General features: G+C 35.5%; 1 protein-coding gene across 1 annotated transcript in view; it reads right to left on the bottom strand.

Annotated features, from left to right (window-relative positions):
• Window positions 1–19,022, bottom strand: part of CFTR (CF transmembrane conductance regulator) — a 195,529-nt gene that overhangs the window by 23,410 nt on the left and 153,097 nt on the right. Inside the window, exons 22-23 of the mRNA XM_029234325.1 lie at window positions 16,860–17,111; window positions 1,727–1,882 (exon numbers count right to left, since the gene is read on the bottom strand). Coding sequence (XP_029090158.1) covers window positions 1,727–1,882; window positions 16,860–17,111 — 408 coding nt within the window. The remainder of the gene's footprint in view (window positions 1–1,726; window positions 1,883–16,859; window positions 17,112–19,022) is intronic.

Raw genomic sequence — 19,022 nt, 5'->3', positions numbered from 1 at the left:
TTTACCCTCTTTCTCTCTTTCTTGGGCATTCACTTAACGTTCTCAAGAAGTCACTGTACGAGAAATAGTACCTTCTGTCTACAGACATCCTTGTGATACCGGAAGACAGTCCCAGAAACCAGGGTCATAAACATGTACAATGAGAAGCATTTTTATTAGCACGATTACACGGTTTTAAAGGCGTAGCTCAAAGTACTTCTTGTAAAAAACTTGATGCCGTAGAAGAGGGAAAAGGCAAGTTTGGAAGGTTCATGTTGGCAGAGAGGCAAGATAAAGAATTTTCATAATTCTAGCTCACTTGGTTTTCCTCTACGTTTTGCATATTTGGGTTCCTAAATAGAACATACAATAAAACAAAAATCTTTTCATCACATGGCAGATAAACTAAAGGATTCTCAATGAAACTGAAATTATTTCTTAGAGCTTTGCTTATTCTAATGGGCGGATTTGTATAAACAAGAACAACAAAAAAGAACAAGTTTCACTACTGTAGTTTAAAATGAGATCAGAAAACAGAGTCAACTGAACGGCAGGGCATCTCGGAAAACCAAATTCTATCCCATGCTCTTCAACATTGTTATCTTGCCTAATGCTGTCACCTTGGGATACTTGTATTCCCAGTGTTTCTTTATCTTCAGATCCTCTGACAATCCCTTTTTTCTTTCTGAAGAAACAATACTGTTTTTCAAAAGTTCAACCAAAGCTGAACTTTTGAAAAAGCTTTTGATGAAGCTTCTGGCAACATGACAAAGTTTAGACAAATGAATTAAAAGCATCAGTCTAGCACTTACAATATTGAGTGCCTCATTAGATGAAAGGAGCAAATGTTCCACAGAGGTAATCTATCAAGACATACAAGCTGTTTTCTCAGGCTAGATCTGTAGCCTGTAGCATCTACCTGGAGATGCTCCTGGCATTTTAATTTTGTGTTAAAAGTAGAGAATTGTTAGGAACATGGTAGTAGAAAGGATTCAGTGCCCATTAGTATAAGGGGAACAAAGATATTAAACCAGCAACTATATCCATAGAGATGAGAACAAACACCAGTAGATATACAGCCCATGCCTTTCAGATTTGGTCCCAGTAAAGACATTCCTTGGTTTCCATTAAGATCATTTAAAAATGGAACTGTTGCTATTTCTCTCATAATTAAAAAGTCCTCTTGCACAATAGCACAGATAGAATGATACTAAGCCAGTGAGGCTGAAGATCCTTTGTGACCCAAATCAAAGAGTGACATTAAAAAAAAAAACCTACAGATTACTCTGACATGGTTCATTCTTTTCAAAGAACAATAAAACAATCATTACACTTTTTATTTTCAATTCCACTACTTCATGCTTCCAAGCGTTTGTTATTTCAGCAGCATCTTTTGTATCTTGCAAAGCATTTCTCAACCTGCTGTTATTGCTAACTTGGAGCTCAGACCACTGAAGCAGAAAAAAAAAGTTGATAAAAACAAAAGCCCCATGCTTCTGCTGTGGTTTACGTCTTCCGGAAAAAACTATCAAAACTATTAATAGTTCGATAACTGTATGTCAGAGAATTCCAAACTTCTAGAAGTAGTTTTTCTCCCTATGAAAAGGCTGCATTGCAGAAAAAAAAAGACAGCGATACATAGGGAATATATTTTGCAGGGAAATGTGAATTTCTTGAGTGCAAGTGTCAAATAAAGGGAACACTGTACTTAGTCATTTTTTTTACTAGCTAAGTCTTTCTGGCTTACCTGTGGTAGGACTCCAAAGGCTTTCCTCCACTGTTGCAAAGTTACTGAATCCCAAGACACACCATCTATCTGGATTTCTCCTTTGGTGTTCAGCAGTCTCAAAAAAGCCAGTAACAAAGTGCTCTTCCCTGATCCAGTTCTTCCCAAGAGGCCCACCTAGAATATCAGTGATGGAATTACTCCTGTGACAGATAGATACAATACCATAAATGTAATCTGATATTATACGTTAATAAAAAAACCCACTGGAACCGTTTTCTTGTTGCTGTTGTTGTTTTTTAAATCATCACCAGGGGAAGTTTCACTTATTCATTCAAACCTTTTTGCACACTTCAAATTCTGACCAAAATTGATCTGGAACAGAGCAACCCTGGAAGACAACATAGAAACTGGCCATAACAGATTGGACCCCTGATGCTGGGTTCATTTATCACTGACCTTTACTAACGGCAAAAAGGTTGAAAATGCCCATTTTGCATGGAAGAAAACAAAGATACAGTGTCTTAATGCACTAATTTTTTTTTAACATCTTTATTGGGGTATAATTGCTTTACAATGGTGTGTTAGTTTCTGCTTTATAACAAAGTGAATCAGTTATACATATACATATGTTCCCACATCTCTTCCCTCTTGCATCTCCCTCCCTCCCATCCTCCTTATCCCACCGCTCCAGGCTGTCACAAAGCACCGAGCTGATCTCCCTGTTAATGCTCTAATTTTTGAGAATGGGCTCAAGCCAGAAGCAGAGACCTGTAGCTTGATCTAGTTCCAAACATGAATATGAGTTTGAAAATTAATAAATCTGCAACGGTTCTAATAGTTAGATACTGCCATAATAAAATAAGTGAGCATCAAGTTTAGGCCTAAATAAAGAATAAGTTCACATTCTCACAGAAGGCAGTTTGGGCCTTACCACTCCTCAGTGGATAAGCACATGGACAGTTGTCAAATCAACTTTTTATATCCATTCTGATTGGCAAGAAGAGAATTTTAGGAAGCAAAAGGGATATTAAGGAAAAGAAAAAACTAGTCTTGTTCCTTAAAGACTGTAAGAACACAGCACGGAAGTGAGAAGGCTGTGCACTGCAAGGAGAGAAGAGGTGCCTCATGTGCCCCACAGGGAGCTGACTCTGTGTTCTGATGCCAGCCCAGACCCAGCTCTTAGAGGAAGGTGCTGTGAGTGGGATAGAACATTTCTGCAGTCATTAACTAAACCCTGAATAAAGTGCTCGACATTTAGTGGCACTGAATGTTTCTTTCTTTCCCCTTACATTATTGCTATTTCTTTCTTATCATTTGGCCTTTTTACAAGAGAGCTGAACAAATGGTCTTGTAAATCGTGCTTTTTATACTATTTGTGGTAAAGGACAGTTTTGCTTTGTGTTTTAGTTTCCAATCCACCATCAGTACTTTAAAAAGTAGAAAATAAAAATGAATTTCTAAATGCTTACTCTCAATTTCTATACTTATTACAGACTAGTAACAGTTTCTAAACCAGAACTAGTTACAGACCACAATAAATGCTTGAGAGTGAAACACACAATAATAACTTATTGAATACTGATTAGGAACCTGGTAGTAAACTAGGGCTTTAGGTAAGCTGATAAACAAAAGTGACACAATTGTCTTTCTGTCTATCATAAGAGCCCTATAATGGGAGTTTCACACATTTGTTTTCTGAGACAACTGAGAAAATCAGATAAACAACCTCAACCCTTTTGAGGTTCTTCATACTACTAATCACAATTGGTAATTATTTTATTTATTCTTTCCTTGATTATTGCTTGTATTCACCCAAAGAATATAAGTTCAAAAAGGGCAGTGTAATCTATCTTATTTTCCACTGAATTCTCTAGCACCTGGCACAGTGGTTGGCTCACATAAATACTCAATAAAAACTTACTTGGATTGACTGAGAGACAGTCAGATGGAAGGATGAATGGATGGATGGACAGACAGACAGATAGGTGGGTGAGCAGGTGGGTAGATAGATGGAAGGAAGGAAGGAAGGAAGGAGGGAAGGAAGGGAGGGAGGGTAGATGAATGAATAAACTTATTTAGTAGATCTAATAAATAAATGGATATAGTCAATTTGGGTCAATTGCCAGATCAACTCTTAATTTAAAAATCTTGTGGAATTTCATATGCACACTTCTATTTCTGAATCAGCTCATGTTGTACAAACACATTCACCATACATCATGATTTTCCAAACACAACAGTAAGGCTTTGTATAAGCAATCTGAGTATGCCCTGTGTAGATGAGGCATGAGGAAAGAGAAGCAAAGGCAAGTTCAAGAGCAGGAAGTGATCTGCTCTAAAGTCATATCAAGCACTTTTGATGAAAAGTTCCTTGAGTTTCAGACTCTTAAATCATTAGACAGGGTTCTAATGATTAGGATAAATGACTACATTCCTTTTCCTTAAGAAGCAAATATTGAATGTTTAGAGAACACAGGTTTTATGTTGGGATAAAACCAGATTAAGAGGCAATTTGTAAATCTTTAGCTTTAAAGTTTTTAGCTATCGCTCTGGTTTCCTTATATTGTTGAACTGCTGGCATTGCATTATGCCACACACGGTTTTCAACAGCGCGGAATCTAATTGGTTCATACATAACAAAGTCTTCTGTTGTTTATATAATTGGCACATAATAATTCTTTTCCAGGATTTGTTTTTCCAGGCTTCTCAGTGATCTGTTGAATAAGGCCAGAGTACTTCCCGCAAAGAAGCTTTTAAGATAGATCTTAATTCCAAGTCAATGTTTTCTAGTAACTTCAGTGTACCTCCTCTTTGAGAACTTTGGATCAAGATAAATCAAAATGTTATGTGGAAAGTTAAACAGTGCTGAGTTTGGTGCTAGCTGTAATTGCATTGTACCATGACTAGAACAGTCTCAGTACATTCTTTTCAGAGTGTCTTATTCACCATTTTAATACTGCAACAGATTGAAACCTGTTGTAATTATTTTTCATCTCCTTTAGTCTCCAGAAATCAAGATGCCAAATCAAATGAAATTTGGATCCCCAGAGTTATAATAATTGTAACTTTTATATGTTGATTATTAATCTGTTTATTATTAATAAAACATAATTCCTAACATAATAAGTTCTTGAGACTATGCTCCTTATAAAACCAGTATAAGACAGAATTCCATATGTGTTTAACAAATCAAATAGATACTAGGCACTTATGCTGCTATGATCTGAGCCCTTGGTATTGTTTGAATTGTTTGTGGCATCTTAGTATTTTAAAGAGACTACAAATGGAGAGAGCAGATAAACTCACCCAAAAGAACAGACCTTGAAGTCTGATTCAATATCTATTTAATCAGAGGACTATCCAGTACTGTAATATATACAATATATCATCTGAGGCATTTTGTTAAATCTAGGTTTATCATGAAAGACCTAGCTCCAGATTAAAATCACAGCCTGTATTTTGAGAGGAAAGAGAAAAGGAAAAAAAGGAAGAGATATTCTAGTTAGGGGAAGGTGATGTTAAAAATTTAGGCAAAAATCAAAAGCTTTTAAGAAAAAACTATTTGAGACTGAAAAGAAAAATAATTTTTTTTTAAGTTACTGTTTTTAAGTTAAAGTTATGAAATACTTTCTACATTTCTCATGCGTTGAAAATAAAATTTAAAACACAGGTTCTGTGAAGTAAAGGCCTAAATTAAGAGCCAAGAAAGTAATAGGACATCTCTTCACTAAAGTAATTTCTATGAACAAAGTGTTTTAATATGAAGATTGAATCATTTTTCTGCACAAAATATTGATTTTTTCATCTTTTCACCATGCTATAGGCTGAATATTTGTGTCTCTCCTAAATTCATAGGTTGAAATCCTAACCCCCAATGTGACAGTATTAGGAGGTAGGGCCAATGGGAGGTGATTTGGTCATGAGTGTGGAGCCTTCATGAATGGGATTAGTGCCCTTATAAAAGAGGCCCCAGAGAAATCCCTTGTCCCTTCCACCATGTGAGGTTACAGTGAGAAGACAGACACTTATGATGAAGTGGGCTCTCATCAGACACTGAACCTGTGGGGCCATGATCTTGGACTTCCCAGGCTCCAGAATTGTGAGAAATAAATTTCTGTTGTTTATAAGTCACGAAGCCTATGACATTTTGTTATAGCAGCCTGAATGGACTCTGACACACCATAGAACCAAGAACACCAAAATTCATTAAAAATTAAACAAGAAATGCCCATTTAGGTCCTTTTCAAATGTTTTCTCTCTCTCTTTTAAGAAGATGAATTAGACCACAGTTAAGATTGCAGGACTTTTGGATAATAGAAATAATATACAGATGGTCCCTGACTTAAGATGGTTGACTTACAATTTTCTGACTTTACAATGATGCAAAAGCAATATGCATTCAGTAGAAACTGTACTTTGAATTCTGAAGTTTGATCTTTTCCTGGGCTAGTGATATGTGGTATGATACTCTCTCATGATGCTGGATAGCAGCAGTGAGCTGCAGCTCCCAGTCAGCCATGTGATTATGAGGGTAAACAACTGATACATTCACAATCTTTCCATAACCAGACAACCATTCTGTTTTCACTCAGTATAATATTCAATAAAGTACATGAGATATTCAACACTTTATTATAAATTAGGCTTTGTGTAAGATAACTTTGCCCAACTGTAGGCTAACGTAATTGTTCTAAACTTATTTAAGGTAGGCCAGGCTAAGCTATGATGTTCAGTAGATTAAGTGTATTAAATGCATTTTTGACTTAATATTTTCAACTTATGATGGATTTAATAGGACATAACCCCATCATAAGTCAAGGAAGATCCATACTAAACTTGAGCCTACTTCTTAATCACCATGCAAGAAGTTTTTTGGGGGGCATCTTGTTACAGTTTGCAAGATGTTGTTAAAGGTTCTAAGGGCAAAGCAGTAGAAATTACATTCTTAAGAGAGTTGCTCAGAGTAACATTTTAAGAATCAATTCCTACTGTAATCAATCATATGACCTAGAAGTAGGTATAATCCATTCATTCATTCATGCATTTAAGATATAGTAAGCTAGGCAATGTGCCAGGCAAAGGGACAAAAAAAATTGAAAAACAAGACTTCCAGTTTCTGGTCCAGCATATAAGGAATTTGGGTGTCATCACTCTATATTAACAACAAGTGAAAAGCTAAGCAAACTGAAAATCAAAACTCTTCTTAGATCCTTCAGAAAATGAAGTCACACGGCAAATCACTGCCACCACAAGTGGAGAGACAGACAGAATCACAACTTACTGGAGCAGAAACCCATGATCAGAAACCTCCATAGCAACTCGAGCGAGGGTAGGGAAATCTAAACTGTAACCAACAAATTGCTGGAGGCTCAGTGTAGTCAAGTCTGAGAGTAAAAACCTCCCAGGGAGGTCATTCATAGAGAGGTCCCCACACTTTTGTAAGTGTTACCTCCAGAAGCTCAATCACAGTTCATCTCACAGTGAAGTACACAGAAATACCCTCTGGTGCATCCAGCAGGAAGATGTGGGAAACCACAATTTCATAATATTACAGAACATTGTTTTTCTTAACAAGGCCTCCTTCAAGAGAAACTATTTTACCAGAACCTAATCTACTGGGTTTTTTATTAGAACCTAACTGATCGAAGAAAGGAGAATACTCAACTCCAGCCCACGTAAGTGTACTGTTGCACCTAAGGGGGAGAAAAATCTGAGAAGCACTTGTGAAGTTCACTGCTCAAGGGCACAGTCTCAATAAAAGACTGAGACTTAATTATAGGACAATAGAACACTTCTCTTTCCCCCAGACCTTACACCACTAAAGGCCTAATTATCAGTTTCTTTTATCCAGTATGTCATGCCCACCTTTCAACAAAAAAAATCACAAGGTAGGGAATTCCCTGGTGGTCCAGTGGTTAAGACTTCGCCTTCCAATGCAGGGGGTACAAGTTCGATCCCTGGTGAAGGAGCTAAGATCCCATATGCTTCGTGGCCAAAAAACCAAAACAAAAAAACAGAAGCAATATTGTAACAAATTCAATAAAGACTTTAAAAATGGTCCATGTCAAAAAAAAAACTTAAAAAAAAAATTACAAGGTACGCTAAAAGGCAAAAAACACAGTATGAAGAGATTGAGCAAGCATCAGAACCAGAGTCAGATATGCCAGAAATGTTGGGATTATCAGTCTAGGAATTTAAAACAACTATGAATTATATGCTAAGAGCTCTAATGGAAAAAGTAGAAAACATGCAAGAACAAATAGTGTAAGCAGAGAGAATGAAATTTTAATAAAATTAAAAAAGAAATGCAAGAGATAAACAACAACCACAACACTTTAACAGGAATAAAGAATGGCTATGATGGGCACAGCAGACTGAACATGGCTAAGGAAAAAAAACCTGTGAGCTTGAGGCTATGACAACAGAAACCTCCAAACCAAAAAGCAAAGAGAAAAAGACTAAAAAACAGAATATCCAAGAACTGTGGGACAATTACAAAAGGTATAATATACTGCCAATGGAAATACCAGAAGGAGAAGAAAGAGAGAAAGGAACAAAAATATTTGAAACAATAATGACTCAGAACTTCCCCAAATTAATGTCAAAAACTAAACCACAGGTCCAGGAAGTTCAGAACACCAAGCAGGATAAATGCCAAAAAACTACATGTAGGCATATTATATTCAAACTACAGAAAATCAGAGATAAAGAAAAAATCTTGAAAGAAGCCAGAGGGGAAAAAACCACCTTACTTATAGAGGAACAAAGAAAAGAACTAAATTCAACTATTCTTCAGAAAACATGCAAGCAAAAAAAGAATGGAGTGAAATATTTAAAGTGTTGAGAGAAAAGAACCACCAAGCTAGAATTCTGTACCTTGTGAAATTATCCTTCAAAAGATAATGGAGAAATAAAGACTTTCTCAAACAAAAATCAAGGGAATTTGATGCCAGTAGATCAGCTTTGCAATAAGTGTTTTAAAAAGTTCTTCAGGAAAATTATTTAAGTCAGAAATTCTGATCTACTTAAAGAAAGGAAGAGCATCAGAGAATGAATAAGTGAAGGTAAAATAAGAAATATTATTTTTCTTATTCTTAATTGATCTGACAGGTAGTAGTGTGTTCAAAATAATAATAGCAACAATGTATTCAATTATGTATATTTATATATATGCTTCTGTATAAGTGAAATGAATGGCAGCAACAATACCAGGGACAAAGAGGGAGGAAGTGGGAATACAGTTGACCCTTGAACAACACAGGTTTGAACGGTGCAAGTCCACTTACGTGCAGATTATTTTCAATAGTAAACACTACAGTGCTACAATATCTAGAGTTGGTTGAATTAGATGATGCAGAACTGCGGATAAAGAGGGACCATGTGTACAGAGCAATCCCGGATAAACAGAGAAGATATTTTCAACTGTGCAGAGGGTGGACACCCCCTACCTCTACTCTGTTCAGGGGTCAACTGTATTTTGTTATAATAACATACTTCCAAGACCTGTGAGGCACTATAGTGTTGTTTAAAGGTAACCTGGATTAACTGAAAACATATATTGCAAATTTTAGGGCAACTACAAAAAATTTTAATCTCTCTCACCTATTTCTCTCATCCTCCCAGTGCCCACCCCTCTGGCAACCACTTGTTCTCTGTATCTATGGCTCTCTGTTTTGTTATATTTGTTCATTTTTTTTGTTTTTAGAGTTCATGTTTAAGTGAAGCCAGATGGTATTTGTCTTTCCCTAATTTCACTTTAAAGAAATAAACCCACTTTAAATGTAAAGGCATATATAAATAGATTAAAAGTACAGAAAAAGATATACCATGTTAATACTAATTAAAGAAAGTTGTAGTAACTAATTTCACACAGAGCAGACATCAGAGCAAGAGAAATTATCAGATAAGGGGTACCATATAATGATAAAGGGGCCAATACTCCAGAAAGACATAATAATTTTTAATGTGTATATGCCTAACAGTGTGCCAAAATAACATGAGGCAAAACCTGACAGAATTGCAAAGAGAAATAGATGAATCCACTATTAAGTTGGAGACTTCAATATTCCTCTATCAAAAATGGACAGACACAGAAGTTAGAAAATCAGTAAGGATACAGTTGAACTCTACACAATCATCAGTCAATTGGATATAATTAACACCTATAGACTACTTCATCCAACAACAGCAAAATAACATTATTCTCAAGCTCATAGGGAACATTCACCAAGATAAATCACATTATGGGTCATAAAACACAATTTAACGAATTCAAGAGAATGCAACTCATACAATGTATGCTCTCAGACCATGATGGAATTAAACCAGAAATCAATAACAGAAAGACAGCTGGAAAATCCCCAAATACTTGGACATTAAAAAACACATAGGTTAAAAAAGAAATCTCAAGGGAAAAAAGATTTCGAATAAATGAAAATAAAAAAGAAATTTATCAGATTTTGTGGTATGCAGCAAAAGCAGTACAGAGGGAAATTATAATATTAAATGCTATAGAAAATAAGAAATATCTAATATAGAAATATCTAATATATCTCATACAAAATAAATATATATTTGTAGTATAATATAAATATCTTGTATAGAAAAGAATATGTAATACAAAAAAGAAGAAATATCTAAAATCAATAATCTAAGCTTCCATCTTAGGAAACCAGAAAAAGAAGAGTAAATTAAATCCAAATTAGGCAGAAGAAAAATAAATAAATAACAATTACAGTAGAATCAACCAATTGAAAATAGGAAATTGGTAGGGAAAATCAATGAAACTAAAAACTGGTTCTCTGAAAAGATCATTAAATTTTATAAGTTTCTAGCCAGGCTAACTAAGAAAATAAGGAGATGACACAAATTACTAACATCAAAAATGAAAGAATATTTACCTTATTTAGCATAAGGAATGCAGTTAATATTGTAATAACTTTGTATGGGGATGAATGGTTACTAGACTTATTGTGGTGACCATTTCATAATGTATGCAGATGTCAAATCACTATGTAGTACACCTGAACCTTACATAATATTGTATGTCAACTATATTTCAATTAAAATTTTTTTAAAGAAATGAAAGAGAGAAATTCACTACATCTCTTAATACATATTATTAATAGTAAAGAAATACTATGAACAACTCTATGCCCACTAGTTTGATAACTTAGATGAAATGAACAAATTCCTTAAAAGATACAATCTGCCAAAACTCATAAGAAGAAATAGACAATCTGAATAGGCATATACTTTTTCAAGAAATTGAATTGATAATTAATAACCTTCCAAATCGGAAAGCACCAATCCCAGATAGATTCACTGGTGAATTCTACAAATCACCTAAAGTAGAATTTCTACCAATTTTCTACAATCTCATTCAGAAGACAGAAGCAAAAGGGTTACATCCTAAATCATTCTATGAAACCAGCATTGCCATAATACCAAAAGTAGACATTACAGATCAATATTTCTCATGAACATAGATGCAAAATGCTTTAAAAAATTAACAAATGAAATCCAACAATGTATAAAGAGAATGATACACCATGACCAAGTGGGATTTATCCCAGATATGCAGGGTTGGTTCAACATTTGAAAATCAATTAATACAATCCATCATATCAATGGGCAAGAAAAATAATACGGCCATATCAACAGATGTAGAAAAAGCCTTTGACAAAATCCACCATCAATGCCTGATAAAAACTCTTAGCAAAGTAGGAATAGAGGGAAAGGTCATCAACTTGATAAAGAACCTCTGCAAAAACCCTACAGCTATTATTACTGAATGATGAAAAATGTGAAGCTTTCCCACTAAGATCAACATCAAGGCAAGAATGCCCCCTCTTACAACTGCTTTCAGCACCCTAATCTTAGCTAATGCAAGACAAGAAAAGGAAATAAAAGGCATACAGATTGAGAAGAACAAAATAAAACTGTTTTTGTTCGCAGATGACGTTATCATCTATGTAGAGAGTACAAAAGGATCAATACTAAAACTCCTGGAACTAATAAGTGACTATAGAAAGACTGCAGGATACAAGGTTAATATACATAAGTCAACTGCTTTCCTACATACCAGCAATGAACAAGTGGAATTTTAAATTAAAAACAAAATACAATTTACATTAGCACTCCCCAAAATGAAATACTTAGGTATAAATCTAAGAAAATATACACAAGATCAGGATGAGAAAAACTACAAAAAGTGATGAATTAAATCAAAGAAAAATTAAACAAGTGGAGAGATATTCCATGTTCATGGATAGGAAGACTCAATATTGTCAAGATGTTGGTTCTTCTCAACTTGATCTATAGATTCAGTGCAATCCCAGTCAAAATCCCAGCAAGTTATTTAGTGTATATGGCAAACTGATTCTAAAGTTTACATGGAGATGCAAAAGAACAGTCAACACATTATTGAAGAAGAACAAAATCAGAGGACTGACACTACTCAACTTCGATGATTTTGGAAGTTGACTTAAAATATTAAGGCAGCCTAATAAGAACAACTTCAGTTTTCCAGCTTTTTGCTCAATGATTCTCTTTAACTCCACTTATCTCCTTTCCTCCTGTCTCAAGAAACAAAACAAAACAAAACAAAAAAACCCCAACTACTCCTACAGAACAAAGGCAAATCCCTCTATATACCCATCCTCTTAGACAGATGTTCTTGCTTTCTCTCTCCCACCACCAACATTGGTGTTCTATATAACCCCTCAATTTAGGAATCACCCATTCCCTAAGCCTTTACAGTTGGAATTCTACCCTCACTCTTCTACATCACTCCTCTACACCTAAAGACTCTCTTAAATATGGGTTCTCACAAGTAGATGGGCATGTGTCAGCACCACCTGGAAGGTGTGATAAAACACAGACCACTGTCCCCACCCCTTGGGCAGTAGGGCTCAGTGAGGCTCAAAAATATGCATTTCTTGCAAGTTTTCAAGTGACACAGATGATGCTGGTGCAGGAACCACACTCTCAAAGACCATGTGGTAGCAAAATCAATTAGGATTTTCTGAGTTATCACCTCCCTTTATTGCTTTGGCTCTCAAGATCCATAATCTGCATCAACTTGCACCAATCTTGGATCCAATTACATCCTTTATGCATCCTCCAGTCATCGAATGACTGAACCAGTCATTGTTTTCCACACATGCTCCATGCCTCATGTTTTTCCCTCTGCCTACAGCACCTTTCTTCACCCACCTTAATTATTCAAATCACAGTTTAAGTCTTGAAGCCTCATTCTAAATGCCACTTCCTGTGGAAAACCTTCCCTGAATAGCCCAACTCCTAGCCAAATGATAATAACTGCTTCCTCTTCTGAACTACCTTAGCATTTTATCTATATATCTCTTATTCAAGGGTATAATTTTTTGGGGGGGGGAGGGGAGCTCTTTTCAAGAATAAAGATTTCAAAACTATAAACACAAAATTATGTACAGGGCCTTGAAAGGGGCTCAGGCAAGTGAAGTTCTTTGAAACCTCAGCCTTGTTAGCTTCAGAGTAATTCTGCTTTAGCTGTTACTGGATTTCACATTTCCCCTTTTAGATTGACATCTTCTGTGACAGATCTCTCTCTCTTTCTGTCTTCTTTCTTCTGCTCCTTCTTTTTCTTCTTTTAAGAGAAGCAGGTAAAATAGGACTTTGAGGTCAGACAGATCTGAGTTTGAGATCCCTGCTACTTCACTCACTTAACTGATTGTTAGTTTCTTCCACTATGCACAAAAAGGGTAATAACATCTACCTTTGGAGTTAAAATAAGATCAAATGTGATAGCAAATAAAGGTCTTTAAACAGTGCTTAGGACATGATAAGCACTCTATAAACATCTATAGCCTTATGTGAGTGATTTTCAATTCCCCCAAAGCACCTAGGGAGTGTCTTGCAAAGACACATCACCTGCTTCCTGTATAAAGGTTCAGAGAAGATGGAATGCCTGAGCATATTGCTTCTTCCTCATTTTACAGCATCTCTGATTACTACTCTCGCATCAAGGAAACTACCTACAAAAACGAGGACTCTGAAACACTGTCACTCTACTAGGACTTGTTTGTATTTAATTTAGTAGGCAAGTGAGCACTGGAAAAGCAAATGGATGGGAGAATGTCAGGAGGAGGGAAAGCAAATAATTTACCAAATCTATTCCTCCTGTGGATCAACCTATCTGTTGCTGTTGTTATAACTTCACAGCGCTTTTGGCATCCATCCTGGTGACCCTCAGCTGCCTATGGCATTCATTGATGTATAAAGCAAGAAAGAGTAATTAATTACGCTTTTCTCAATGGAAGGGAAGAATGAAGGCAAACCATTAATTTTACTTAGTTCCAAAGCATAACTTTAGACAACCTCATTCTAATATTAGGGGAAAATTCAGTCTAAAACCTAGTCTTTCCATTTATGCCCATTTATACTTTTCTCTCAGAAAAAAAAATCTCATTCTTGATGAGCATAAATATAATAGAGAGCTAATTTTAGTAGTATGTGAATATATTTTTCCTAACTAGACTAAAAGGTAAGTCAAAATTTCCAGTGTGCAATTTCAAGCCATTTAGCATAAGATGTAGAAAATTTTTGCTCACTCTATACATTTTTCTTATCAGAACTTTGCCTAATACATCCAATTATCAAACATTCCTAAAGCCATGGGCAAAAGCAAGTGAAAACAGTCTGTTTCTGTGTTGGTGACAGTGATGGTGGCCTAACGAAACTTACTGACCATTATCTCCCCAGTTAAAAAAAAAAAATCTCTGTTTGAGATTAAACCACAGAGAGATGAAGTTTTAAAATTCAGTTTTCAGCGAATTTGTTGGTGGCGCAGTGGTTAAGACTTAGCGTTCCCAGTGCAGGGGGCTGGGTTCGATCCCTGGTCAGGGAACTAGATCCCAAATGCATGCCACAACTAAGGAGCTGGTGAGCTGCAACTAAGACCAGTGCAACCCAATAAATATTTTAAAAAATAAATAAAATAAAATTCAGTTTTCATAAGAAGTGGCCCTATTGTATTCTATCTCAATTTAAATGGAAAAGAAAGCAATCAAAACAATATAATACTCCTGCTAGATTTATAGAGTGGCCCAGAATAAGGAATCTGGAGAGAATGTAAAATCACATTTACAGAGCATAAAATGTAGGGAGAATGACCATCCCCTTCTCTAAGAATCAATTCCAGAATCTGTATATTTGAGTAACTTCTGTGAATTCAGCCCAGCGCTGGGATCCATAAAAAAACACTTCAAAATAGTACAAGGTTATTTTTGCTTATTAAATAATAAAAAATTATTGCTTCATAAATAATTATAACTTAGCACATTATTGGGAAAAAAATTTAACAATCCATACCTTGATGAAAACTCCAACTAAACAAGAAAATTGGAAAAAGCTAAGAAAAAAAGTACCACTTGTTTGAAAGAGTGTCAATTACATAAAATTTAAGAAAACTTTAGATGGAGTCAGCAACAAAATATTTCCCTCACCTGAAATGGAAGATAGTTTCAAGATGCAAAATATAAAACATGTTATAACTTTGGTTTATTTAACAGCTTCTTTAGTTGGTAAGGTAGCAATCAATTAGATATTCTGCAAGTAGAATCACATTTAAAATGGTCCCAGGGCTTCCCTGGTGGCGTAGTGGTTGAGAATCCGCCTGCCAATGCAGTTCGATTCCTGGTCCAGGAAGATCCCACATGCCACAGAGCAACTAAGCCTGTGCGCCACAACTACAGAGCCTGTGCTCTAGAGCCCGTGAGCCACAACTATTGAGCCTGCATACCGCAACCACTGAAGCCCACGCGCCTAGAGCCCGTGCTCTGCAACGAGAAGCCACTGCAATGAGAAGGCCTGCACACCGCAACGAAGAGTAGCCCCTGCTCACCACAACTAGAGAAAGCATGTGCACAGCAACAAAGACTCAACTCAGCCAAAAATAAATAAATAAAATAAATTAATTAAATAAAAAAGATCCCATTATATGCCCAGGAGTGGGATTGCTGGATCATATGGTAGCTCTATTTTTAGTTTTTTAAGGAACCTCCATACTGTTCTCCATAGTGGCTGTATCAATTTACATTCCCACCAACAATGCAAGAGGGTTCCCTTTTCTCCACACCCTCTCCAGCATTTATTATTTGTAGACTTTTTGATGATGGTCACTCTGACCAGTGAGAGGTGATACCTCACTGTAGTTCTGATTTGCATTTCTCTAATAATTAGTGATGTTGAGCATCTTTTCATGTGTTTTTTGGCCATGTGTATGTCTTCTTTGGAGAAATGTCTATTTAGATCTTCTACCCATTTTTTGATTGGGTTGTTTGTTTTTTGATATTGAGCTGCATGAGCTGTTTGTATAAGCAACCTAAATGTCCACTGACAGAGGAATGGATAAAGAAGATGTGGCATATATATATATATATATATATATATATATATATATAATGGAATATTACTCAGCCATAAAAAGGAACAAAATAATGTCATTTCCAGCAACATGGATGGACCCAGAGATTGTCATACAGAGTGAAGTAAGTCAGAAAGAGAAAGACAAATATCATATAATATTGCTTATATGTGGAACCTAGAAAAATGGTACAGATGAACTTACTTGCAAAGCAGAAATAGAATCACAGATGTAGAAAACAAACTCATGCTTACCAAGGGGGAAAGAGGTGAGTGGGATGAATTGGGGGATTAGGACTGACATATATACACTACTATGTATAAAATAGATAACTAATGAGCACCTACTGTATAGCACAGGGAGCGCTACTCAGTGCTCTGTGGTGACCTGAATAGGAATGGAATCTAAAAAAGAGTGCATATATGTATATATATAACTGATTCACTTTGATGTACAGCAGAAACTAACATAACATTGTAAAGTAACTATACTCCAATAAAAATTAATACAAAAATAAAATAAAATGGAATAAAATGGTTCCATTATATAGGCTCAGGATTTTGCAAAGTATATTTCACATGAAACAATGACTTCATATAATAACTTGAAAATATTTGTGTTCAATATTGGTCCTAGTCTACAATAACAGTGTTACAAATAGATTCTACTAACACATTGCTTTAGGCTACTGAAATTCACTTACTGAACACAGGTTTAACAAAGCAAGCAATGTTTAAATCTCACCCTCTGGCCAGGACTTATTGAGAAGGAAATGTTCTCTAATATGGCATTCCCACCGTCTATATACTTCGCTGTGAGGTCTTTCACAGTCATTCGGCCCCCTGAGGGCCAGATGTCATCTTTCTTCACATGATGATTCTCGATAATCATAACTTTTGAGAGCTGGCCATCCTTGGATGGTTTCAGTGACTTGTTAGGTTTACCATCTTCTGCTGGCATATCAATAAACTTAAAGACTCGGCTCACAGATCGCATCTGAAATAAAAATAATTTTTAATTTTTCTTTAAGAGTTGCAGACAATGTCTTAATTATTTTGGTGTTTCCCAAAAAATAACTTGTAAGATGTGATGCTAGCTAGTCATCACTTGGTTATTTGTTAGTTTTTTCAATGAACTAACAGGAAATAACTGGATGTAATTAAAAGCTTAACCAAGAGAATTAACTAGGATTTCTATAAATGCGCTCTGTATAAAACTGCTTGTTTTTGTGATCAGTAAATTCTCAGTTATGCAAGTCACACATAAATAGCCAAACTCTACTCAAGGGAATAGATGATGTCAAGGGGAAAACTTTTTTCTACCATGAGTAGTACTACACAATGTTTTACAACTGGTATATTATAATAAAATGTTTTACACCTCTAAACCACTACGTAAGAGTCTTGCCTTACTCTCACAGTACATTAATAACTATCAACAATTCTATGTCAGCTGGGTGGTAAGTGGGCTCTTGAGGCTTAGTAAATTTTGAATAACCACAATAATCTTCAAACAAATTTAAGTCACTGGCATATATCTGTAGTTAAATATTACATTTTTAATCTGAATTACTTAAAGATCAATTTCCATTGCTGAGCAAAATGTGACTGTGTATAAGAGCTGTATTTAAAATTCAACCATTTTTTAAATTAATTTATTTTTTAAAATTTATTTTATTGAAGTATAGTTGATTTACAATGTTGTGTTAGTTTCTGATGTACAGCAAAGTGATTCAGTTATGCATATGTATATAAATTCTTTTTCATATTCTTTTCCCTTATGGTTTACCAAAGGATATTGAATATAGTTCCCTTGCAACAGTAGGACCTTGTTGTTTATCCATTCTATATATAATGGCTTGCATCTGCTAACCTCAAACTCCCAATCCATCCCCCACCCCTGCACTGCCTACCCCGCTTGGCAACCACAAGTCCATTCTCTATGTCTGTGAGTCTGTTTCTGTTTTGTAAATAAGTTCATTTGTGTCATATTTTAGATTCTACATATAAGTGATATCATATAGTATTTGTCTTTCTCCTTCTGACTTACTTCACTTAGTATGATAATCTCTAGTTGCATCCATGTTGCTGCAAATGGCATTATGAAATTCAACTATTTTTCAAAGGTGCTTAAATTCTTTAACAAGAACATATTTCTCTGAACAACTATAATTTATTGGAATTTGATTTTTAAAATAGCCTGGCATATAATAAGCATCCAATAAATATTTGAAAAAAATTTAAGTGAATAAAGGGATAAATATGTGAATGATTAAATATATAAATAAGTAAATGAATAAGAAGAAAGAGTTGGAGACTTTGAATTCACTCAATTTCTTTTTTTTTCTTTTTTGCCGTACGCGGGCCTCTCACTGTTGTGGCCTCTCCCGTTGCGGAGCAGGCTCCGGATGCGCAGGCTCAGCGGCCACGGCTCACGGGCCCAGCCGCTCCGCGGCACGTGGGATCTTCCCGGACCGGGGCACGAACCCGTGTCCCCTGCATCGGCAGGCGGACTCTCAACCACTGCGCCACCAGGGAAGCCCTCAATTTCTATTTTTAAAAGATATCATCCTTGATTCTATGGCTTAGTCCTTCACAGGTGTTAACAGCTTACTAGACAGAAATTTTTTTGTCTTAAAAGTAATTGTTGATTCTGGCTTTACCCAGTCAAGAATTTAACCTTCTCCTTTACAATGTTAATTTCTTATCATTGTATTTATAGTTAAGGTTTAGATTATTAGAAATGATTCTTTTTGCGAAAAAAATGGTGGGAAGAAATGCCTTTGGGCATATGTCTCTATTATTTCTATTTTTCATTATCAAAAGGTGAAATGGGAAGAATTCTTCACCTTTAGTATGAATGACTGGTAGATGAATCAGAGAAGTCTAGATATTGATCCTTAACTGA

The sequence above is a fragment of the Monodon monoceros genome, unplaced genomic scaffold (genome assembly GCF_005190385.1).
Source record: "Monodon monoceros isolate NGI ecotype Baffin Bay Population unplaced genomic scaffold, NGI_Narwhal_1 Super_Scaffold_2, whole genome shotgun sequence".
Taxonomy (NCBI): Eukaryota; Metazoa; Chordata; class Mammalia; order Artiodactyla; family Monodontidae; genus Monodon; species Monodon monoceros.
The sequence above is the reverse complement of the archived record's forward strand: the minus strand, read 5'-3'. Positions and strand labels throughout refer to the sequence as shown.